Source organism: Podarcis raffonei, chromosome 17 (genome assembly GCF_027172205.1).
Source record: "Podarcis raffonei isolate rPodRaf1 chromosome 17, rPodRaf1.pri, whole genome shotgun sequence".
Lineage (NCBI taxonomy): Eukaryota > Metazoa > Chordata > Lepidosauria > Squamata > Lacertidae > Podarcis > Podarcis raffonei.
The window spans coordinates 41,608,466-41,632,974 of record NC_070618.1 but is presented as its reverse complement, the minus strand read 5'-3'; the positions used below and the strand labels follow the sequence as shown (position 1 = coordinate 41,632,974).

At 47.9% G+C, this 24,509-nt stretch overlaps 1 protein-coding gene across 22 annotated transcripts in view; it reads right to left on the bottom strand.

Moving 5' to 3' along the window:
- MBD1 (methyl-CpG binding domain protein 1) overlaps nucleotides 1–24,509 on the bottom strand; it is a 151,137-nt gene that overhangs the window by 85,669 nt on the left and 40,959 nt on the right. For 15 of the 22 annotated variants that reach the window (XM_053372054.1, XM_053372072.1, XM_053372073.1 and 12 more), the window contains 3 exons: nucleotides 24,193–24,258; nucleotides 11,459–11,515; nucleotides 6,487–6,570 (listed from right to left, as the gene is read on the bottom strand). In XM_053372054.1, coding sequence (XP_053228029.1) covers nucleotides 6,487–6,570; nucleotides 11,459–11,515; nucleotides 24,193–24,258 — 207 coding nt within the window. The remainder of the gene's footprint in view (nucleotides 1–6,486; nucleotides 6,571–11,458; nucleotides 11,516–24,192; nucleotides 24,259–24,509) is intronic. The other 7 variants (XM_053372057.1, XM_053372063.1, XM_053372068.1 and 4 more) reach the window with 3 other exon arrangements.

Genomic DNA, 24,509 nt, shown 5'->3' with positions numbered 1-24,509 from the left:
CATAGATGAAATTAATGGTTAAAAATATTGAGAAAGAAAAAAGAGAACTGCAGGAAAAGGTGGAGTTACAAATTGTTAACAAGATTAGATATTTAGGTATACAAACTACAATGAAAAATTTAAACCTATTTGAAGATAACTACAGTGGTACCTCGGGTTACATACGCTTCAGGTTACATATGCTTCAGGTTACAGACTCCGCTAACCCAGAAATAGTACCTTGGATTAAGAACTTTGCTTCAGGATGAGAAAAGAAATTGTGCTCCAGCGGTGCAGCGGCAGTAGCTAAAGTGGTGCTTCAGGTTAAGAACAGTTTCAAGTTAAGAACAGACCTCCGGAACGAATTAAGTACTTAACCCGAGGTACCACTGTATATTAAACTATGGAGCCAAATTAGAAATGATCTTGAAATTTGGCATAGGTTAAAACTATGTATTTGGGGGAGAATAGCAGCAATCAAAATGAATATACTCCCAAAGGTCTTATTTCTCTTCCAAATGATCCCTATATTTAATAAAATGGATTGCTTTGACAAGTGGAGAAGGACTCTATCAAATTTTATATGGCAGGTAAAAGATCTTGCATAAGATTCAACCTCCTTACAGATAAGAGAGAAGGTGGGGGTTGGCCTCCCTGATTTGAAGATCTACTTTGAGACCTCCTGCCTCTGTTGGATTAAGGAGTGGATTCGGCTTGAGAATAGCAATATATTAGACCTTCAGAGGTGAGAGATAGAGGGGCAGTTGTGTTACAGGGAGCCTCCGAAAATCTTGCGAAGCGGTTCCTCTTCCGGCGAGGAAGAAAGTCCCACCTCTAGTGGAGAAGAGGTGCAAGGACCAGAGGATGCTATTGCGCCCTTGCCATCGCCCATCATGTGCAGTGGTCTGAGGCGCAGGGAGGGGTGGAAAAGGCTGGGGGTGATGAAGCTTTTATGTTGGGGGAGGTACAAAAACAGACCACTCCCGGATTCTGCTAGCGATTGAGCAAGACATGAACTTATTACACTCTTCACTGTAAATAGTTTGCACCAAAATAAAGCCTGTAAAAGACAGGTCGGAGTCCTGCCTAGTTACTCTCGAGCAACCGAAATAGCACCTGACAGGATTTAATTCACATAAAAAATTACAGGCATATTTCATTATTAAACAATGGTTATAAATTATTTGCAAATATTTTAGCCAGTAGAATGAAAACAAATTAGGTGAATATATACCGTATTTTTCGCCCTATAGGACGCACTTTTTCCCCTCCAAAAATGAAGGGGAAATCTGTGTGCGTCCTATGGGGCGAGTGCAGGCTTTCACTGAAGCTTGGAGAGCGCGAGGGGTCGGTGCGCACCGACCCCTCTTGCTCTCCAGGCTTCAGGAAGCTATCAGCAAGCCTGGGGAGCCCATGGGAGTTCCCGCAGGGCTCCCTAGGCTGCTATCCGGGCAGGCGGATAGCAGCCTGCTGCCCGGAGCGCGGGGCGCGCTGAAGCAGAGCACCCCGCGCTTCGGGCAGACATCCGCAGCCTAGGGAGCCCTGCGGGAGTTCCTGCAGGGTGGCCACCCCCTCCACACCCAGTTGAGCACACGGCTGATGGTGCGATCCTGGGCAGATGCGGAGGCCACAGTGGCAGCCGATACAGGCGCTGCCGGAAGATCCTCAATGAGGAGGAGCGATGAAGCAGGAGCCGGGTCTTCCACAAACGCTGGAAGAGGGCAACGGCTGAGGGCGTCGGCATGGCCCATCGATTTCCCCGGGCGATGGACGAGCCGGTAGTGGTAGGCAGCCAGGAAAACAGTCCATCGCAGCATGCGCGGCGAGAGGACCGGTGGAGTTGGTCGATCACCGGCGAGGAGGCCCAGGAGCGGCTTGTGGTCGGTGATGAGGTCAAAAGTCCTGCCATAGAGGTATTCATGGAACCTCTTCACTCCAGCCACAAGTGCCAGTGCCTCCTTGTCAAGCTGGCTGTAATTCCGTTCCGTTGGAGATAGCATCCTGGAAAAGTAGGCGAGCGGTGCTTCTCTTCCTTCTGGAACACGGTGACTAAGGACAGCGCCAATGCCAAAAGGTGAGGCGTCGCAGGCAAGGACCAGCGGCCTGGCTTCACTGTACTGTACCAGCACACTGTCTGATGAAAGGAGAGCCTTGACCGCGTTGAAGGCAGCCGTCTCCCGATGACCCCAGGACCAAGGGGTCTTTGTGCTGAGGAGTCAGTGAAGAGGCTCAGCCAACGTGGCTTTGTGGGGCAGGAACACGTTATGAAAGTTCAGCAGTCCCAGGAACACCTGCAACTCCGTCTTCTTCTTTGGGATGGGGGCCTGCTGGATAGCGCGGATCTTGGATGTGGTCGGGAGAAAGCTGGAGGCGTCGATAAGATAGCCCAGGAACTCCACCTGTGGAACGGCAATCTGGCACTTCTCCTTCTTTACCTTGAGCCCGGCCTCCTGGAACCTGGTCAGCACGGCGCGGAGGCGCTCGAACAGCTGCTGGTTTGAGTCTGCAGACACCAAGACTTCATCAAAATAAGGTACCACGCCCGGAAGCCCTTGCAGGAGACGCTCCATAAGGCTTTGGAAGATGCCAGGAGCCACACTCACCCCGAACTGCAAACGGCAGCAATGGAATGCCCCTTGGTGGGTGACGATCATCTGGGCTTCAGCAGTGGCATCATCGACGGGCAGTTGTTGATAGGCTTGGGCAAGGTCCAGCTTAGCAAAGACCTTACCCTCACCCAAGGAATGCAGCAAGTGTTGAACAACAGGAACCGGGTAAGTGTGCTGCTGAAGTGCCTTGTTGATCGTGCACTTGTAGTCAGCGCTGATTCTCACGACCCGTCTGGTTTGACAGGCATGACGATGGGGGTTTCCCACTTGGCGTGGTCAACCGGCTCCAAAACTCCTTGGGCGATCATCTTGTCCAGTTGTTCGTCCACCTTAGCCCTGAGAGCAAAGGGAACCCGGAGTGGCTTTAGCTTGATGGATCAAGGCTAAAGGAGATGGGCATACCTATATATTGCCCCAAAGTGCCGTCAAAAACCTCAGCAAAGTCTTTGACCAGACCCTCAGTCTCTGCGTTAGAGATGCAGTTGATGCTGGTGACTTCCAGGCTGAGGGCATCAAACCAGTCTAGCCCTAGGAGGCATGGCCGCTGACCTCCGACCATCACCAGTCGGAGCAGGCCCGAAAAATCCTTGAAGGCGATCCGGAACCGGCCAACGCCTACCACGGGAATGTCGTTTCCCTGGTAGTCTCTCAGGTGTACGCGGTGAGAGTCAAGTTGCCTTTTGGACACTCTGGGTACCAGTCTTTTGATGGTGCTCCAAGACACGATGGACAGGGCAGACCCGGTGTCGATCTCCATGTCACATGGAGCTCCTTCAATGAGCACCGTGACGTTCAGCTTGCGTCGCATAGGCGAGTCGGTTTGGCCAATCGTGGTTCCAGACGGGCAGCGGCAGTTGGTGAGAGCGAAACATCTTTCCTTGGCAGACTGGAGTGAAGACTTGGACTTGCGAGTCGGTGAAGGGGGGGGTGTCAGACGGAGCCGATCGGCAGGCCTTAGCGATGTGGCCCCTTCTGGAACACGTCCGACAGATGGCGTCTCTGAATCGACACTTGGCACGGGAATGGTTGCCTCCGCAGCCGGCACACTCTGGTTGGCCCTTGGACTTCTGTTGGAACTTCCTGCGCTCCCGCTTTGTCTGGTGCACGTCATCATCTTCACTGGAGGATGCCTCATCACTGCTGGCCTCTTCGTGATGCACTGGAACTGGCTTCCTAGCAAGACGTGGGCTGCTGGCCTTCCAGATCTCCTGGGCAGAGCGTTCAGCAGCTTCCGAGGCCACAGCCTCCTCAATGGCTTTCTGCAGCGTGAGGTCTGGCTTAGCGAGGAGACGCCGTTGCAGATGGATGTCCCGGACCCCGCAGACGATTCGATTCATCAGGGCATCGTCTAAGTCTCGGAACTCGCAATGCATTGCAGCCTGTCTGAGGGCGGTGGTGTGATTGACTCCCCCTCTGCCTGGTTCCGGTGGTAAAATGCATGGTGGGCAGCAATCTTGGACGGCTTTGACGTGTAGTGGTTGCGGAGCTTCTCTTGGATCGTGTCCCATGGTGTTGCCTGGACTGCTTCAGGCGCAACCAATGCTCAGGCCGTCTCAAACTCCTCAGGCCCACAGAGGCTGAGGAATAGGCCCAGCTTCCGTTCCTTTGATACTGCTGTCAGTTCGTTGGCTTGGAGGTAGCAGTCGAACCGAGCGAGGTAGGAGCCCCATGATTCAGAGGCTGGCGCAAACGGCGGTAGAGGCACAAGTGAAGCCATGATTCTGATGCCGGCGTGAAGGGCAATGGATGGAACACAGTGCTCTAGCCAGAACAGTCAGCTCTGAATTGGTTCTGTCCAGTGATTTCCCTCAGTGATTCAGCTCAGTTCAGAGGATGGCCGCATCTGGCTGTGCTCTGATGTCCATCGATCCCACCTTCGTTGCCAGTGTTAAGTTGTGGGTTGACATAGCAGACGACACAGCGATTTCTCCAAAGCAGCTCTTTATTTGTAAGCTGGAACAGAACTGAACTGAGGAGCTCAGTCAGCCTGCTTATATAGAGCTCCAGAACAATTGTAACTGTTGCAACTTTCTAAAACTATCCAATCACTGAATGTCACTTTCGATCCTTCAGTTGCATACAAACTATCCAATCACTGAACGTCACTTTCGATCCTTCATTTGCATAACTTTGATTCTATGATTCTATAAATGCTAATTAGATTTCAAGTTGCTTATTGCTCTCTCTACTTCTTTCCTGGGCACATGGCTGATTTAGCTTTTCAAACTACAGTGGTACCTCGGGTTAAGTACTTAATTCGTTTTGGAGGTCTGTTCTTAACCTGAAACTGTTCTTAACCTGAAGCACCACTTCAGCTAATGGGGTCTCCTGCTGATGCCGTGCCGCCACCATGCAATTTCTGTTCTCATCCTAGAATCACAGAATAGAATCATAGAATCATAGAGTTGGAAGAGACCACAAGGGCCATCGAGTCCAACCCCCTGCCAAGCAGGAACACCATCAGAGCACTCCTGACACATGGTTGTCAAGCCTCTGCTTAAAGACCTCCAAAGAAGGAGACTCCACCACACTCCTTGGCAGCAAATTCCACTGTCGAACAGCTCTTACTGTCAGGAAGTTCTTCCTAATGTTTAGGTGGAATCTTCTTTCTTATAGTTTGGATCCATTGCTCCGTGTCCGCTTCTTTGGAGCAGCAGAAAACAACCTTTCTCCCTCCTCTATGTGACATCCTTTTATATATTTGAACATGGCTATCATATCACCCCTTAACCTCCTCTTCTCCAGGCTAAACATGCCCAGCTCCCTTAGCCGTTCCTCATAAGGCATCGCCTCCAGGCCTTTGATCATTTTGGTTGCCCTCCTCTGGACACGTTCCAGTTTGTCAGTGTCCCTCTTGAACTGTGGTGCCCAGAACTGGACACAGTACTCCAGGTGAGGTCTGACCAGAGCAGAATACAGTGGCACTATTACTTCCCTTGATCTAGATGCTATACTCCTATTGATGCAGCCCAGAATTGCATTGGCTTTTTTAGCTGCCGCGTCACACTGTTGGCTCATGTCAAGTTTGTGGTCAACTAAGACTCCTAGATCCTTTTCACATGTACTGCTCTCAAGCCAGGTGTCCCCCATCTTGTATTTGTGCCTCTCATTTTTTTGCCCAAGTGCAATACTTTACATTTCTCCCTGTTAAAATTCATCTTGTTTGTTTTGGCCCAGTTCTCTAATCTGTCAAGGTCGTTTTGAAGTGTGATCCTGTCCTCTGGGGTGTTAGCCACCCCTCCCAGTTTGGTGTCATCTGCAAATTTGATCAGGATGCCCTTGAGTCCATCATCCAAGTCGTTGATAAAGATGTTGAATAAGACCGGGCCCAAGACAGAACCCTGTGGCACCCCACTAGTCACTCTTCTCCAGGATGAAGAGGAACCATTGATGAGCACCCTTTGGGTTCAGTCAGTCAGCCAGTTACAAATCCACTGAGTGGATCCACTGAAGCAAAGTTCTTAACCCGACGTAATATTTCTGGGTTAGCAGAGTCTGTAACCTGAAGCATATGTAACCCGAGGTACCACTGTATTTTCAGATTGTGACACATCCGTGGGGGTGTACAGGATGGGCTGCTAAAGCCCTCACAATCCCTCCCCTTCCCGATTCAATTTCCAAGGCTTCATCAGCTCCCAACACAGTTAATATTTTCCATTCCACTTGGGAGTGCAGACTTCTGGGTGGACTCCATCGATTCCCATCACATGATGAGAGAAGGGGGAAGGAATGCAGGTCTCCATTTGTGATACACACACCACACAACTTTGGGCACCTGTACACTGATTAAGATCTTAGAAGAAAATGTGCTTCAAATCACTTTCTCAAATGGCTGTAGAAATAAATTGTAGCTCAGCCACATCCCAGAGACCCCCATGCAGAAAAGCCATATGCTTACCACATTGTTCTTCAGCTGGGCAGTGGGATGCTTGGGGGGACGACCAGGTTTCTTCCTTTCCTTCACTGCTCCTAACTGCTTCTTCTGTTAAGAAGAAACCCACGTGAGTTGGGGTGGTCAAGGAGACCCTCCTTGTCTCCGTTGTTCCCACAAAGAAGTTTACATGCTGGGAAATGCTGCAGTATTCTTTTACCTATGCAAGACTTTCAGGCACCTCATCCCCTGCTGAGGCTCAGCCCCACGTGACATGTCAGAGCTTTCCCAAATGAGTTGGGTTGGTGCTTATCAGGGAGCAGGACCCCAGGTAGAAAAGACAGTGTGCAACACCATGATTTCAATTCACTTTAGTATTTCCACCGAGTCTGATACAGTGTGTATCCCTTGCAATACAGAAAGGAGTATTCTCCAGGAGCAAAAGCACACTATCTATAAACTTTGGACCAGGAGTCGGCAAGGTTTTTGTGGCTTGGGCCAGTTCACAGCCCCGCAAACGCCATGGTGGACCAGAGTGTGCGTGTGTGTGCAAACGTTATTTCAGGCGTGTGCAGCTTCCCTTCCCATTTGCTGCAGGAACTTCCAGCGTTGTGGAAGATAGTCCCCGCTCTGCTCCACGCCCGTTTAGTGCGGCACACGGAAGCCAACCGAGTGGGCAGCAGGGGTCCTCGAGCGGGCGGCTGGGTCCATGGGCCAGTTAAATGACCCCCATGGGCCGCTTGTGGCCCATGGGCCTTAGGTTGCCGAACCCTGCTTTGGACCAACTGAGTCTTGATACAGTTAACTTAATAACTCACACAGACTAAGCCTTATTTCTAGTTAAATCATCAAGTGCTGACTGATTTAGGGGAATACAGTGGTACCTTGGGTCCCAAAATTAATCCGTTCCAGAAGCCCATTCTAAAACCAAAGCGTTCTAAAACCAAGGCGTGCTTTCCCGAAGAAAGTAATGTAAAATGGATTAATCCCAGGCTTTTAAAAACAACCCCTAAAACAGCAATTTAACATTAATTTTACTATCTAACAAGACCACTGATCCATAAAATGAAAGCAAATAAGACAGTATTGTAGATGATAAAAATTAAATTTAATTTTTTCCCCTAACCTGCACTGATGATAGTGATTGTTTGGAGGAGGCAGAGCTTTTATCCATTTCCACAGTCACACAATCAATCAATCGCTGAACTGGGTTCCACAGAGTCACAAAAACAAAGTCACAATCCATAGCCACGAAAAAGTCACACAAACAAAAATGGGAAAAAAAGCTCCAAATATCAACTTTGTGTTGCGTGGGACACAGCAGCTGACAGACTCAGCAGGAAGCCTCCAATCAGCAGCAGGAGGACTCAATTTAGAAATGGAACAGACTCAACAGGAAGCAGAACATGTTTTAATTCGGAGGCAAAGTTCACAAACCGAAACACCTACTTCCTGGTTTGCAATTTACTATTTCCAAGTTGTTTATAAACTAAGCTGTTATAAAACCAAGGTACCACTGTGTGGGAAATTCCATGACATTTTGACATGAATTTCAAAAAGGGCAGATAAGACTGCTCAGAGGGGCCACCCAGCTTCGTGGACCAGGAGGCCAGTGACAGTTTCACCCAGGAAGGACCATGCTCAGCAGGAGCTGCTGGGCACCTTATTAGAGAATGAGTTATAGCTGTAGCCTTTATGAGCCAGCTACATATGCCTTTTCAAGAACGTGTCTTTGAAAAGAGAACCCAAGAAAATTGGGGCAATACAGCAAGTGGACCACAAATTAAAGGTCCACAGTGCAAACCAACCTATGATCCTTTCCTTCTCTGCCCTCTTAAGGAAGGCATTTTTCCATTCTTTTTAAATAAATGCTTCTATAACTCCACTCACAAAATATTGTTCTGAATCTGTGGCAGCCCTCTGCTTGCTTTCAGATGCAATGATCAAGAACTGGGACATTTCACTTCCACTGGCATTTTCTGCATGAGCTATTTTATCTCCTTAATCTCCTTAAAAGATTTTCTAGAATAAAACAAGCAGAAAACAAACAAAAGTCTTCAAGTGGGTAGGGAGGATCCTAGCAAATCACTGGTGCTGCTTTACGCAGATGACGCAGCAATCCTCTCAAGAACACTGATGAGGCCTTAAAAGAGCCATGAAAACACTGGCAACATATTGCAAGGAGAGCCAATTGGAACTCAATTACCAGAAAACCAAAATTATGGTTTTTGCCAAGAGGCCCAAACCACATGCATGGTACATCAATGGCCACAAAATTGAGAAGGTCACTTGCTTCAAAAGCCCATGGCGACTACTTTGCAGGGAATGCCCAGAGAAGCGCAAATGCTATCCTCAAGTACCTCAGGACCAAAGGTGGACACTATATACCTGCAGCCCTCAAACTGTTTGAGGCTAAATCGATTGCACAGCTGTTATACAGTGCCTTATTAGGTCCCTCTGCCAACTATGCACCACTATAATTGATACAATCCAAATTCTTAAGATCTGCTCTACAAGTGCCTAAACACGTCTCCGATGCTAACATATGTCTTGAAACTGGATCCATGAGAATCGAGGCCAGAGTGTGGCTCGCCACTTTTAATTACTGGTTGAGACTATCTTTCTTCCTGAGCGGCCTTGCTCCCCTGACTATTAAGGATGATTTCCAATCAACATGGAAACGAGCAGTGAAAAATATAACTACTCTAGGCTTCAACCCACAGATTTTACTTGACATAGGGCATGAACAAGCTAAAAAAACAAACAAACATTAAACAGCATGTGGAAGACACAGAATGTCAAGCAGACCTAGCCAGGTCCCCAAAATACCTCACCTCCCAAATGCCATATATAACCAACCTTGAAATCCCAAACAGTGTAGGGCCTTCACTCTGGCCTGTTGTCAGGCCCTCCCCTCAGCCATTCAAGAAGGCCGTAATAGGAAGCCACCATACGAGGAGAGGAAATGCCCCTGTGGCTCTGGGCAGCAGGAAACAACAGAAAATGCCTTTTTCCATTGCCAGTACTATATAGACATACGAGCCAGGTTTATCCTGCCTATCCTGCACAAATTCCCAGGACATACAGAACAACTCAACATCTCCCTACTACTCCAGGATGAAAACCCAGATGTTACATACTCAGTTGCTAGGTTTTGCACTGCCATGATGGATATTCGCTGAAGGATGGTTTGTGCTACAAACCAGTCTTAAACTGAAGGCCCCATATTGCAAGACCGCTATTCCCCTAAGCTCCACCCCTTATAGTTGTTTTAACTGTATGTCTTTTAGTCCTTATCTGTTTTAATTATCAGTTCTTATTCCTCAATTATCTATCCTGTACTCTATTCACATGTTTTATCCTATGCTTGTTTCCTTGTTCTTATTTGATTTAACAATCACCTGTTTAAATCTGAACTGCTATTTTATTCATATGTTTCTCTTATTCTGGTCTGTGACTGTAATAAAGTTTATTCATTCAACAAATCACTGTTAGTGATCTGTACCCCAACCAATCTGAATTTAAGATTATGGTCCCTTTGCCCTTGGGAAAGTTCCCCATCCATCTACTGTTTAGACAAGAATTTGGTATTGTAAAAACTTAGCAAACACCCTCAAAACAAAAACTTGTTTGTGAGAACTTATAAGCTCCCCAAGCTGTAAGCACCTCCCCTTATCTACATAGACCAACCTTCACCAAGCTTCCCCCCCAGAATTTGGACTACAACTCCTATCAGTCATGGCCTTGCTGGCTGAGACTGATGGGAGGGTACCAAACTGGTGTAGGATGACCTGTCCTAGACATATCCCTCTTGCCTCTGAATCAATGCCCCAAATGCACTTTTTCTTAAAAGGCTTTCACATAAAAATTACAAGCCTCACCTATTCCAGTTTTAATTGTTAAAGTCTCTCCCTCCCATCCTTCCTCCTCATTTATCAGACAGAAGAACCTACCTCTACCTGCCTGTTGACCTCTGAGCAGTGACAGGTTGACTTGCGTCAATCCGTTGCTGGTTCCTTCTGCATAGTGTTATCTTCATCTCACAAAGGAACAGGGTAAGCAACTGATATGAGTCGGCCAGAATCCTAACAAAGTAAAACCCGGACTACTACTTCAGAATAAATATTCACCCAAGAAACAAACAACAAAGAAGTGGCATGCACTCACTGACCCCAACCAGAGTGAGCAATGAACATGGAAAATAATAACTGAAATGGGAAGTCTACATTTAGGATTTGTCTTTCTGTTGCTTCCCAGCCCTTCTAGAGACAAAAGCCTTCTGCTTCAAGAAAGTACAATCTTTAACAACAACAACAACTAATTTAGAGCATGTGTGTATGTCACACAACTGTAGAGTTGGAAGGGACCCCAAGCGTCATTTAATTCAAACCCCCTGCAATGCAGGAATCTCACGTAAAGCATCCATGACAGATGGCGATCCAACCTCTGCTTAAAAACCTCCCGAGGGAGACTCTTCCACTGTCAAACAACTCTTACTGTCAGAAAGTTCTTCTTGATATTTAGGCAGAATCTCCTTTCTTGTAACTTAAAGTCATTTGTTCAAGTCCTACCCTCCAGAACAACTTCTGAGATATTTGAATATGGTCATCGTATTTAAACACTGGTTTGGGTCCGAGCCTCTGGAGCAGGACAAAACAGGTTTGTTCCCTCTTCCATGACAGCCCTTCAGATATTTGAAGATGGCTGTCATATCTCCTCTCAGTCTCCTCTTTTCCAGGCTAAACAGACCTAGCTCCTTCAACCACTCCTCATAAGGCTCGGTTTCCAGACCCTTGATCATCCTAGTTGCCCTCCTCTGCACACGTTCAAGCTTGCCAACATCCTTCTTAAATTGTGGTGCCCAGAACTGGACACAGTATTCAAACAGAATAATGTATGCAGGTTGCTCTAGATTTGTGTTAGATACTTTCCAAGGTGATATTGCTGACTGTTAATGCTGTTATACTGTGTAAGACATAGCTCCCTGTTGCCTACTTACCCTTTGTCTTACTGTAGGGATGCCTCCAGGATCCCGTTCCATGGTGGGTTTCCATTTCTAGAAAAAGGGAGACAAAGAGGTGATGCGGTGAGTAAACAGAAGTGTTCTGCATTTGGAAATTCCCATGAAATTAGTAGAGAAGAGCTGAGAGAAATACAGGAGAGGCATGATTGAACTGGCTTCCCTAACTTGGTCAAATTCAGATCATTTGCAAAGAGATTCAATCACAGTTGTGCCCATTCCCAAGAGGCAACCACATGAAATGTTTGTGGGACCAATATCAGAAGGATGCAGGATAAAAGCCATCCAAACCAAACAACTCAGTCTGCATGCTCTGCAAAACTTTAAGGTCAATCTGACACACAAACTCCCTAAATTTCTGCAACTGGAAGTCATTTGTAGTGGAATTCATCCCAAGCTCATTGACAAAGAGCATTTCCCCACACTCTCAGCAGAAAGATCAGCCAAATAGCTAACAAGCTGGTCAAAGCCTGGATTCAAATACCCAAGTAAAGCTTAAAATTAGGACAGTAGGGATGGCATAAGTGTGAGGATTATCAGAATATGCCCATATGGGAAGTACCGTATTTTTTGCACCACAACACAACACCACAACACTCAACCTGTGGAGTTTGGAACTGACAGGGTCAGAACTCCGTGGTGTCCTGTGTCTGGGAAAAGGAGGAGGAGCTTGTCGCAGAGCAGTGACGCACAGCGTCTCTCTGCTTCCAGACTTGCTCTCACTTCTCACTAAGCAGCAGAGGCTGCGGATGTGCTTTTGGAGCACGGCTGAGAATGTCACCAAGTTCCGATGGAGTGTGACTGTTTTATGGCTTGTAAATAAACGCTTCTAGAGATAAGAACCGAACTGTCTCTGGACTTGATTTATCCCTTATCTCACACGGACCCAGGACCGCTGCAACTCTGCTCTCCGGCCAGATCAGCTTCCAACAGAGCGACGCAGGGAAGCGTGACTGGACGCCGGGGTTTTTATTACACGCAGAGGTTATGGGAGTTACGTGTTTCCTGACAAGTGTGAGAAGGGAGAAGGCTGCCAGCGGTGATTTGCTGTGATCTCCTGCCAGAAGGGAGATGCCGGAGAGCGGAGCCAAGAGCCAGGAGGAACGGCTGCTTCGAGAGTCCGGCTTGCTGGCAAACTTGTGAGTACGCTGAAGCCCCGGGGGGGGGGGAGGAAGAATGGCTGCTGCACAGGCACAGCAGAGCCAAGAGAGCTACCCCGGTGAGAGGCTGAATGGGGCCAACTGGGAGGCCTGGTCAAGAGGAGCAAGGGGGTGGTTTGTGGCCACAGGGCTCTGGAGTCCAGTCCAGAAGGAGCCGGCCCCACCCATGCATGCTACTGCTCTGCTGAGTGAGAGAGAGCAGAAGGAGCTCTGCCTGCTGAAGGCAAGTGTGGACGCTTTGCTGTTGCCCCACCTGGAGGGTGTTAAAACGGCTCAGGCCGCTTGGCAGGTGCTGAGGAGTCTGTGTGAAGGCTCAGCAGGAGCCAAGGGCCGGGAGGAAGCCGAGGGCCAAGGGAGCAAGCCCTGGGTCGCGTGGCAGGCACTGAAGACGGCACGTCAGGCCGCAGTGGGAGCCAGACCAGAGGGGGCTGTTCCGGGAAGCTGTTTCTCTGCTTCTACACGTCTGTGTGCTGAAGAGCAGCTGAGAGCTGTGGAAGAGGGCACAGGCTGCACCCCAAGAAGGAGTGGGGGGGCAGGCCAGGCAGGCCGTTCCAAGAGCTCTGAGAAAGCCAAAGGCTCTGAAAGTTGTTTGTGCTTTGAGGCGACGTCCAACAGCGCTGGGAAGCATCCGCTAGAGGCCCAGGCTGCCAAGGACACCGGCCGGCGTGGAATGTCAACAAAGCAGGTTCCCAGGGCCGGTTCCCAGCAAAGACGTGGGAAAGCAGCAGGCCAGGAGAAAAACAAAGACAAGGCGTCTTATCACCTCACAGCTGCGATGGCGTCTCTGAGAAAAGGCAAGAGCCCCAGCCCGGGAGAGGCTGTGGCCATGGCAACCGATGGGAGTGCGAGAAACGCCACGGCATCTTTGGAAAACAGCCAGAGACACTCTTTATCTCTCGTGATAGATTCTGGAGCGTCGCATTGTCTTGTGACCTCTGCTGGGCTCCTGAGGAACTGCAAGACAGTTAAAACTGGACGCTATGTTACTTTAGCTGATGGGTCTCAAAGACCACTGACTGAATCTGGTTATTTGTATTGTTCTTTCATAGATCACTGGGTGCAAGCTTTTGTGGTACCAGAGCTTGCCCACTCTCTTTTAAGTGTGCCAGCTCTTATGGCTGCTGGGTTCGATGTTTTGTTTTCTAACAATTTGTGTTCCTTTTTCAGGGATGGGAAGAAGGTCTACAGTGTCCAGAGAAAAGGCACGCTCTTCCTGGTTGAGATGCCCATTGCAGATGGGGCTGGTGGGAAAATGGGGCTGGTGGAAAATGGGGCTAGTGGAGAGTCCATTGAAGATACCCAAGGGCAGTGTGCTAATGTCCCACCACACCATGATTGTATACACTTATGGCACAGGAGGTTTGGACACGTAGGGTGGTCATATGTGAGGAAGGCCACAGGCAACACCATTGGGTGCAGGTTCAAAGCATGTGACAAATACCTAGATTGTCAAGCCTGTAAGCAATCAAAGGTCACGACTTGCTCATACCCCAGGTCTGAGAGGAAAACCAGTAAACCCTTTGAACTTGTCCATGCAGATTTGTCGGGCCCCATGCCGACACCTTCGTTAGCTGGATCTAAGTGGGTTCTGCTTCTGGTTGACGATTTTTCAAAACATTCGTGGATATTTGCGCTGCAACAGAAGTCAGAGGCAGCTGCACTGATCAGGGATTGGATCACAGCGGTAGAGCTACGGTTCTCTACTAAAGTAGTTTCCTTTCAATCTGATCGGGGGGGGGAGTTCACAGGTTCTGCGCTGCAATCGTTCTTCAGGCAGAAGGGTATCAGTCATCGACTGACGGCCCCCCACTCTCCGCAACAGAATGGGGTTGCAGAGAGAAAGTTTCGCACGCTACAGGAGTCAGCGAATGCTATGTTGGCAGACTCGGGTCTGCCACAGCGCTTTTGGGCCGAGTGTTATCGGAAAGCATGTTTCCTGCAGAATAGAGTGTTCAATTCCAGTGTAGGCGACACACCGTATTTTCTGCTTCATGGGAAACAGCCCAAAGTGCATTTTCTGCGCACTTTTGGGTCTACGGCTTGGGTTCTGATTCCAAAGGCCATGCGCAGAAAGGGTGAGCCAAGATCCAGGAAGATGATCTTTGTGGGCTATGAGCCGGGTTCAAAGGCGTGGCGCTTTGCATACCCTACTGGCAACCAGGCCAAGCTGCTTATTAGCGGCAGTGCTGAGTTTTGCGAGCAGAGTGGGTGGAAGCGTCTTCACGGAAATCCGGATGTTCTGGTAGACTCAGATGAGGAAGAGGAAGAGGGTGAGGCTGAACCTGTTGCTGAGGTGCACAGTCCACAGCCACAGAGTCCAGAGCCGGGATCTCCAAGGGAGAGGCTCCGTATCTCTCCAAAAGGGAGTCCCAGGACCCCTCCACAGGTCTCTGTCAAGTCTGAGCCAAGGAGTGAACCATCCTCGCCAGCAGAACCAGCTGTTCGCCCTAAACGGCGCAGCAGGTCAGAGGGGGATGATTCCGACATAGAGGATAGGAGGGTTGATCCAGGTGAATCAGGCGCAGTTCCAGAATTCACGCTGAGGAGGTCAGCAAGATCAACCAAAGGGAAGCCACCTGAAAGGTATGAGGCCACGAGTGTCTGGGTTGGTGTGGCTAGATGTGAACCTGAATCCTTTGAGGATGTTCAGAAGTTGCCTCGGGAAGAAGCCAGCAAATGGCATGAGGCGATGCAGAAGGAGATGAACTCAATGGAGTCTCTTGGAGTGTTCTCACTCACACAGCTGCCGGCTAACCAGCAAGCTGTTGGCTGCAGATGGGTTTACCGTCTTAAACCCACAGAAGCAGGCGAACCTCAGTACAAAGCGAGATTAGTGGCCCGTGGATTCACACAGAGGAGGGGTGTCCACTTCACAGAGGTTTATTCGCCGACCTCAAGGGCGGAGACTTTGAGAATGCTTTTGGCAATAGCAGCACAGAGAGGTTGGAAGGTGAACCATTTTGATGTAGACGTCGCCTACCTGAACTCAGATCTCCAGGAGGAGTTGTACATGCTTCCTCCTCCAGGGTTTGAAGTCAGTGAGCCAGGCGTCGTGTGGCGATTGCACAAATCCATCTATGGGTTGCGCCAATCTGCCAGGAATTGGAATATGTGCCTACATGAAGCCTTAGAAGAGCTAGGTTTTAAGAGATCTCTTGCAGACAGTTGTCTTTACATTAGAGATTCAGGCTTGCAACAGCAAGTGGCCCAGGTGTTTGTTGATGACATCTTGTTGATGGCAAGGACAAGTGAACAGGTGGAAAAGTTTGCTAAGGAGCTTGGAAAGCGGTTCAAGCTGAAGCAACTTGGAGATGTCAAGTCCTATCTAGGCGTAGAGATCACAAGAGCAAGTGATGGAAGCTTTTTGCTTCGCCAGAAAGGTAAGATTGAGCAGTTGCTTGAGAAGTTCAGGATGTCTGATTGTGCAGGTGCCAGATCACCCATGGAGGCTGGGTACGTGAAGGAGTGTCAGCAAGTAGAACGCGTGGTGTTCGAAAACACTGAACTCTTTCAGTCAGCTCTGGGTAGTCTGTTGTATCTGTCACAGTGGAGCAGACCAGACATAGCGTTTGCTGTCAATCTGCTCAGTAGAGAGGCTTCAAGTCCTAGTGTGCAGGCCTGGAATGGTGTTAAGCGGGTGCTACGTTACCTGCAAGATACCAAAGACTTTTGCCTCAAGATGTCAGCTGAGGGTGATGTTAAGCTGACCGCCTGGGTGGATTCGGATTGGGCTAACCTTGAGGACCGCAAATCAGTGTCAGGCCTAGTGGTGAAGTTTGGGGACTCAGTGATTGGGTGGAGGTCCCGGAAGCAAAGTCTCATAGCGCTTTCATCAACTGAAGCTGAGTTCAGTGCGCTATCAGAGGTTTGCAGAGAACTGGAGTTCTATGTGTGTTTGGTCGAGGAAATCTGTGGAGAGAATTGTCTGCCCGTTGTGGTGCATGAAGACAACCAACCATGCCTTAAATTAGCTGAGACAGGGCAATTCAAGGCGAGGACCAAACATTTGGACATACGTTTCCAGAATGTATGTCAGAGCGTTCATGAGGGGCTAGCTGCTCTGAAATACTGTCCCTCTACCAAGAACCTCGCTGATGGTTTCACAAAACCATTAACCTTCCAGAAGCACGAGGAGTTCTGTGAGGGTCTGTGTATGGGGAAAGCATTGATGGCTACTGTCTCCAGACGCAGGACAAGAGGGGGTGTGGAGTTTGGAACTGACAGAGTCAGAACTCCGTGGTGTCCTGTGTCTGGGAAAAGGAGGAGGAGCTTGTCGCAGAGCAGTGACGCACAGCGTCTCTCTGCTTCCAGACTTGCTCTCACTTCTCACTAAGCAGCAGAGGCTGCGGATGTGCTTTTGGAGCACGGCTGAGAATGTCACCAAGTTCCGATGGAGTGTGACTGTTTTATGGCTTGTAAATAAACGCTTCTAGAGATAAGAACCGAACTGTCTCTGGACTTGATTTATCCCTTATCTCACACGGACCCAGGACCGCTGCAACTCTGCTCTCCGGCCAGATCAGCTTCCAACAGAGCGACGCAGGGAAGCGTGACTGGACGCCGGGGTTTTTATTACACGCAGACAACCTACGGGTGGCATACCTACGGATTTTCCTCCTCTAAAAACTATGTGCGTGTTATGGTCGGGTGCGTGTTATAGAGCGAAAAATACGGTACTCAGCATGGGTATTGCTGTTAACACACATATATGTCTACAGCCAAAATCCAGTGTGTTCATGTCTATAAGTCAATGCAGACACGTTATGCACCCCTTGGCAGAGACAGCATCAGAGATGAAACACAATATGCCTATTAACTGCACCTCGACCCAAGTATTTTACTTTTATTGACATATGGTGGTGAAACATGTCTTATGGACGTAAGAGGAGCCTGCTGGATCAGACCCACAGCCCATTTAGTCCAGCATCCTATTCTCCCAGTGGCCAACCAGATGCCTGTGGAAAACCTGGAAGCAGGACGCAGTGACCTTCTCCCTTCCTAAGATTCCCAGCAACTGGTCTGTCTTCAGAGCATTACTGCCTCTGACTGTGGAAGGAGACTACAGCCATCTTGGCCCTCTCCTCCTCCTCCCTGAACTTGTCTAATCCTCTTTCAAAGCCATCTACGTTGGTGGCCACCAGTGATTCCTGTGGAAGTGAATTCCAGTTTGACTAAGTACTTTCATAGAATCATAGAATCATAGAGTTGGAAGAGACCACAAGGGCCATCGAGTCCAACCCCCTGCCAAGCAGGAAACACCATCAGAGCACTCCTGACATACAGTTGTCAAGCCTCTGCTTAAAGACCTCCAAAGAAGGAGACTCCACCACACTCCTTGGCAGCAAATTCCACTGTCGAACAGCTCTTACTGTCAGGAAGTTCTTCCTAATGTTTAGGTGGAATCTTCTTTCTTGTTGTTTGGAACCATTGCTCCGTGTCCTCTGCTTCTCTGGAGCAGCAGAAAACAACCTTTCTCCCTCCTCTATGTGACATCCTTTTATATATTTGAACATGGCTATCATATCACCCCTTAACCTCCTCTTCTCCAGGCTAAACATGCCCAGCTCCCTTAGCCGTTCCTCATAAGGCATCGTTTCCAGGCCTTTGACCATTTTGGTTGCCCTCCTCTGGACACGTTCCAGTTTGTCAGTGACCTTCTTGAACTGTGGTGCCCAGAACTGGACACAGTACTCCAGGTGAGGTCTGACCAGAGCAGAATACAGTGGCACTATTACTTCCCTTGATCTAGATGCTATACTCCTATTGATGCAGCCCAGAATTGCGTTGGCTTTTATAGCTGCCGCGTCACACTGTTGGCTCATGTCAAGTTTGTGGTCAACCAAGACTCCTAGATCCTTTTCACATGTACTGCTCTCAAGCCAGGTGTCCCCCATCTTGTATTTGTGCCTCTCATTTTTTTGCCCAAGTGCAATACTTTACATTTTTCCCTGTTAAAATTCATCTTGTTTGTTTTGGCCCAGTTCTCTAATCTGTCAAGGTCGTTTTGAAGTGTGATCCTGTCCTCTGGGGTGTTAGCCACCCCTCCCAGTTTGGTGTCATCTGCAAATTTGATCAGGATGCCCTTGAGTCCATCATCCAAGTCGTTGATAAAGATGTTGAATAAGACCGGGCCCAAGACAGAACCCTGTGGCACCCCACTAGTCACTCTTCTCCAGGATGAAGAGGAACCATTGATGAGCACCCTTTGGGTTCGGTCAGTCAGCCAGTTACAAATCCACTGAGTGGTAGCATAGTCAAGACCGCATTTTACCAGCTTCTTTACAAGAATTATCATGGGGCACCTTGTCAAATGCCTTGCTGAAATCAAGGTAGGCTACATCCACTGCGTTCCCTTCATCTACCAGGCTTGTAATTCTGTCAAAAAATGAGATCAGGTTAGTCTGACATGACTTATTTTTCAGAAATCCATGCTGACTATTGGTGATCACAGCATTCCTTTCTAGGTGCTCACAGACTTTTTGCTTAATGATCTGCTCCAGAATCTTCCCTGGTATTGATGTCAGACTGACTGGGCGGTAATTATTTGGGTCTTCTCTTTCCCCCTTTTTGAAAATAGGGACAACATTTGCCCTCCTCCAGTCTGCCGGGACTTCGCCTGTTCTCCAGGAATTCTCAAAGATGACTGCCAGTGGTTCTGAGATCACATCTGCCAGTTCTTTTAATACTCTTGGATGCAGTTCATCTGGCCCTGGAGACTTGAATACATCTAGACTAGCCAAGTATTCTTGTACTATCTCCTTAGTTATTCTGGGCTGTGTTTCCTCTGCTGAATCATTTGCTCCAAATTCTTCAGGTCGGGCATTGTTTTCTTTATCGGAGAAGACTGAGGCAAAGAAGGCATTGAGGAGTTCAGCCCTTTCTGTGTCCCCTGTTTGCATTTCACCATCTTCTCCTCTGAGTGACCCCACTGTTTATTTGTTCTTCCTTTTGCTACGAACATACCCATAAAAGCCTTTTTTGTTGCTTTTAACCTCTCTAGCAAGCCTGAGTTCATTCTGTGCTTTAGCTTTTCTGACTTTGTGTCTACACGTGCTGGCTATTTGTTTGAATTCCTCTTTGGTGGTTTCCCCCCTTTTCCATTTTTTGTACACATCCTTTTTTAATCTTAACTCAGTTAAAAGTTCTTTAGATAGCCACCCTGGCTTCTTTAGGCACCTTCCATGTTTCTGTCTCATTGGTATTGCCTGAAGTTGTGCTTTTACTATCTCCCTCTTAACAAACTCCCAGCCATCATGAATTCCCTTTCCTTTTAGTATTACTGTCCATGGGATCTCACCCAGCACTTCCCGAAGTTTTATGAAGTCAGCTTTCCTAAAGTCAAGAAATTGAGTCCTAGTATGCTTGGCTGCTCCTTTCCGCTGTATAGTAAACTTCAGAAGAGCATGATCACTCGCGCCTAATGATCCTTCCACTTCTACCCCACTAACCAGGTCATCAACATTGGTTAGGACCAGATCTAAAATGGCTGTTCCTCTTAGAATCATAGAATCATAGAATCATAGAGTTGGAAGAGACCACAAGGGCCATCGAGTCCAACCCCCTGCCAAGCAGGAAACACCATCAGAGCACTCCTGACATATGGTTGTCAAGCCTCTGCTTAAAGACCTCCAAAGAAGGAGACTCCACCACACTCCTTGGCAGCAAATTCCACTGTCGAACAGCTCTTACTGTCAGGAAGTTCTTCCTAATGTTTAGGTGGAATCTTCTTTCTTGTAGTTTGGATCCATTGCTCCGTGTCCGCTTCTCTGGAGCAGCAGAAAACAACCTTTCTCCCTCCTCTATGTGACATCCTTTTATATATTTGAACATGGCTATCATATCACCCCTTAACCTCCTCTTCTCCAGGCTAAACATGCCCAGCTCCCTTAGCCGTTCCTCATAAGGCATCGTTTCCAGGCCTTTGACCATTTTGGTTGCCCTCCTCTGGACACGTTCCAGTTTGTCAATGTCCTTCTTGAACTGTGGTGCCCAGAACTGGACACAGTACTCCAGGTGAGGTCTGACCAGAGCAGAATACAGTGGCACTATTACTTCCCTTGATCTAGATGCTATACTCCTATTGATGCAGCCCAGAATTGCATTGGCTTTTTTAGCTGCCGCGTCACACTGTTGGCTCATGTCAAGTTTGTGGTCAACCAAGACTCCTAGATCCTTTTCACATGTAGTGCTCTCAAGCCAGGTGTCACCCATCTTGTATTTGTGCCTCTCATTTTTTTTGCCCAAGTGCAATACTTTACATTTCTCCCTGTTAAAATTCATCTTGTTTGTTTTGGCCCAGTTCTCTAATCTGTCAAGGTCGTTTTGAAGTGTGTTCCTGTCCTCTGGGGTGTTAGCCACCCCTCCCAGTTTGGTGTCATCTGCAAATTTGATCAGGATGCCCTTGAGTCCATCATCCAAGTCGTTGATAAAGATGTTGAATAAGACCGGGCCCAAGACAGAACCCTGTGGCACCCCACTAGTCACTCTTCTCCAGGATGAAGAGGAACCATTGATGAGCACCCTTTGGGTTCGGTCAGTCAGCCAGTTACAAATCCACTGAGTGGTAGCATAGTCAAGACCGCATTTTACCAGCTTCTTTACAAGAATATCATGGGGCACCTTGTCAAATGCCTTGCTGAAATCAAGGTAGGCTACATCCACTGCGTTCCCTTCATCTACCAGGCTTGTAATTCTGTCAAAAAACGAGATCAGGTTAGTCTGACATGACTTATTTTTCAGAAATCCATGCTGACTATTGGTGATCACAGCATTCCTTTCCAGGTGCTCACAGACTGTTTGCTTAATGATCTGCTCCAGAATCTTCCCTGGTATTGATGTCAGACTGACTGGGCGGTAATTATTTGGGTCCTCTCTTTTCCCCTTTTTGAAAATAGGGACAACATTTGCCCTCCTCCAGTCTGCCGGGACTTCGCCTGTTCTCCAGGAATTCTCAAAGATGACTGCCAGTGGTTCTGAAATCACATCTGCCAGTTCTTTTAATACTCTTGGATGCAGTTCATCTGGCCCTGGAGACTTGAATACATCTAGACTAGCCAAGTATTCTTGTACTATCTCCTTAGTTATTCTGGGCTGTGTTTCCTCTGCTGAATCATTTGCTCCAAATTCTTCAGGTCGGGCATTGTTTTCTTTATCGGAGAAGACTGAGGCAAAGAAGGCATTGAGGAGTTCAGCCCTTTCTGTGTCCCCTGTTTGCATTTCACCATCTTCTCCTCTGAGTGACCCCACTGTTTATTTGTTCTTCCTTTTGCTACGAACATACCCATAAAAGCCTTTTTTGTTGCTTTTAACCTCTCTAGCAAGCCTGAGTTCATTCTGTGCTTTAGCTTTTCTGACTTTGTGTCTACACGTGCTGGCTATTTGTTTGAATTCCTCTTTGGTGGTTTCCCCCCTTTTCCATTTTTTGTACACATCCTTTTTTAATCTTAACTCAGTTAAAAGTTCTTTAGATAGCCACCCTGGCTTCTTTAGGCACCTTCCATGTTTCCGTCTCATTGGTATTGCCTGAAGTTGTGCTTTTACTATCTCCCTCTTAACAAACTCCCAGCCATCATGAACTCCCTTTCCTTTTAGTATTACTGTCCATGGGATCTCACCCAGCACTTCCCTAAGTTTTATGAAGTCGGCTTTCCTAAAGTCAAGAAATTGAGTCCTAGTATGCTTGGCTGCTCCTTTCCGCTGTATAGTAAACTTCAGAAGAGCATGATCACTCGCGCCTAATGATCCTTCCACTTCTACCCCACTAACCAGGTCATCAACATTGGTTAGGACCAGATCTAAAATGGCTGTTCCTCTTGTAGCTTCTCCCACTTTCTGGACAATGAAGTTGTCTGCAAGGCCAGTGAGGAATCTGTTTGACCTTATGCTCTTGGCTGAGTTTGACATCCAACAAATATCCGGGTAATTGAAGTCCCCCATTACTACTATCTCCCTTCCTTTTGCATGCTTGGCCATCTGTTCCAGGAAGGCATCATCTATGTCCTCCGTTTGGCTTGGGGATCTATAGTAAACTCCCACAATGAGGTCACTGTTATTCTTCTCTCCCTTAATTTTGACCCAAATGCTCTCACTTTGGCTTTGAGGTTCTAAATCTTGGATCTCTTCACAGGTATACACATCCCTGACATATAACGCCACTCCTCCTCCTTTCTTGTCTGGTCTGTTTCTCTGAAATAGATTGTATCCCTCCATTATTACATTCCAATCGTGGGACTTATCCCACCAGGTTTCAGTGATGCCTATTATGTCATATTTAGTTTGCTGTACCAAGAGCTCAAGCTCATCTTGTTTATTTCCCATGCTTTGCGCATTAGTGTACAGACATTGAAGTCCATTAATCATTCCCCCGTGTCTCTTATTTAAGGATTTTTTCCTCCCACCACTAGGTCTGTGTGCTGTTTGCTCCATTCGGTCTATGGCATTTGGATGATCATCTTCATCAATTGATAGACTCCTACCTTCAGGAGCACTGTCTCCCTCCCCCACATTAGTCAGTTTAAAGCCCTCCTGATGAGGTTTCTGAGATTTTTGGAAAAACATTCCTCCCAACCGTTGTGAGGTGCAGCCCATCGCTTGCCAGAAGTCCATCTTCAAGAAATTGCAGTCCGTGATCTAAGAATCCAAACCGTTCCTGTTTACACCATTTGCGAAGCCAGCTGTTCACTTCCACTATTTTTCCCTCTCTCCCTGGGCCACGTCGTTCAACTGGGAGGACAGATGAGATGAGAATTTGTGCATTTAATTGCTTCAATTTCCTGCCCAGAGCCTCGTAGTCTCTTTTGATCTTCTGGAGGCTATTGCTTGCAGTGTCATTGGTTCCCACATGAACCAAGAGGAAGGGGTATTTGTCAGTGGGTTTTATGATTCCTTGCAGTCGTTCAGTTACATCTTGGATCTTAGCCCCGGGGAGACAGCACACTTCCCGAGACATCTTGTCAGGCCCACAGATCACTGCTTCTGTTCCCCTCTGTAGGGAATCCCCTATCACCACTACACGCCTCCTCTTAGGTTTGGTCGGGGTTCTTCTGTGAGTTGTCCGTTCCAAGGTCGCCTGCACATTCCCTGAGGACTGACTTTGCTGCTCGTCTTCATATACCTGATCGACTGTAGTGAGGGAGAGATCCTCAAATGGAGTCTGCTCTTCGTCTTCCATGCTAGGGGAGAGGACCTCAAAGCGACTGTGTATTTCTAAACAATCAGAGCGAACCCTGGGCCTCCTACTTCTTTGAGTCACCTTTCTCCATATACTTTCTTTTACTCTGTCCTGAATCTTCCAACATTCGGCTTCACTGGATGTCCCCGAGAGTGAGAAAAAGCTTTCTCTATCCACTTTTCCCATGCCACGTTTAATTTTATAAACTTCTGTCACGTTACCCATTACTCACCTTTTCTCTAAACTAAAAAGGCCCAAACGCTGCAACCTTTCTTCACATGGGAGCTGCTCCATCTTTTGCTCCCACAGAATACCCACATGACCCACAAAAACTTGTGCTGCAACACAAAGATCTTTGTAGGATCCAGCATCAAGCCACTTACTGTGGTAGCAGAGCGCTTTCGACGATGGCAGCTTGCAGCAAGCTGGGCCTTGGGAAGGGGCCCATCCTGGCAGCCAAAGAAAGGAAGAAAGGAGAAAGAGTGAAGATATCCCCACATATTCAGAGTCATCAGAGGCAGACCCAGCCAAAAGCTCAGTCCAGGAGAAAGAAGAGACAACAGGACACCTCTTTCAAAGGAGGAAGATTGTGCTGCAGAAAGGGAAACTCAAGAGATGTATGTTGCATCTCATATCAGTCTTGGGGCACGAAAAACCAAGAGCCTCAAATGAAGGCCTAATGCAGGCAAGATACAAGGAA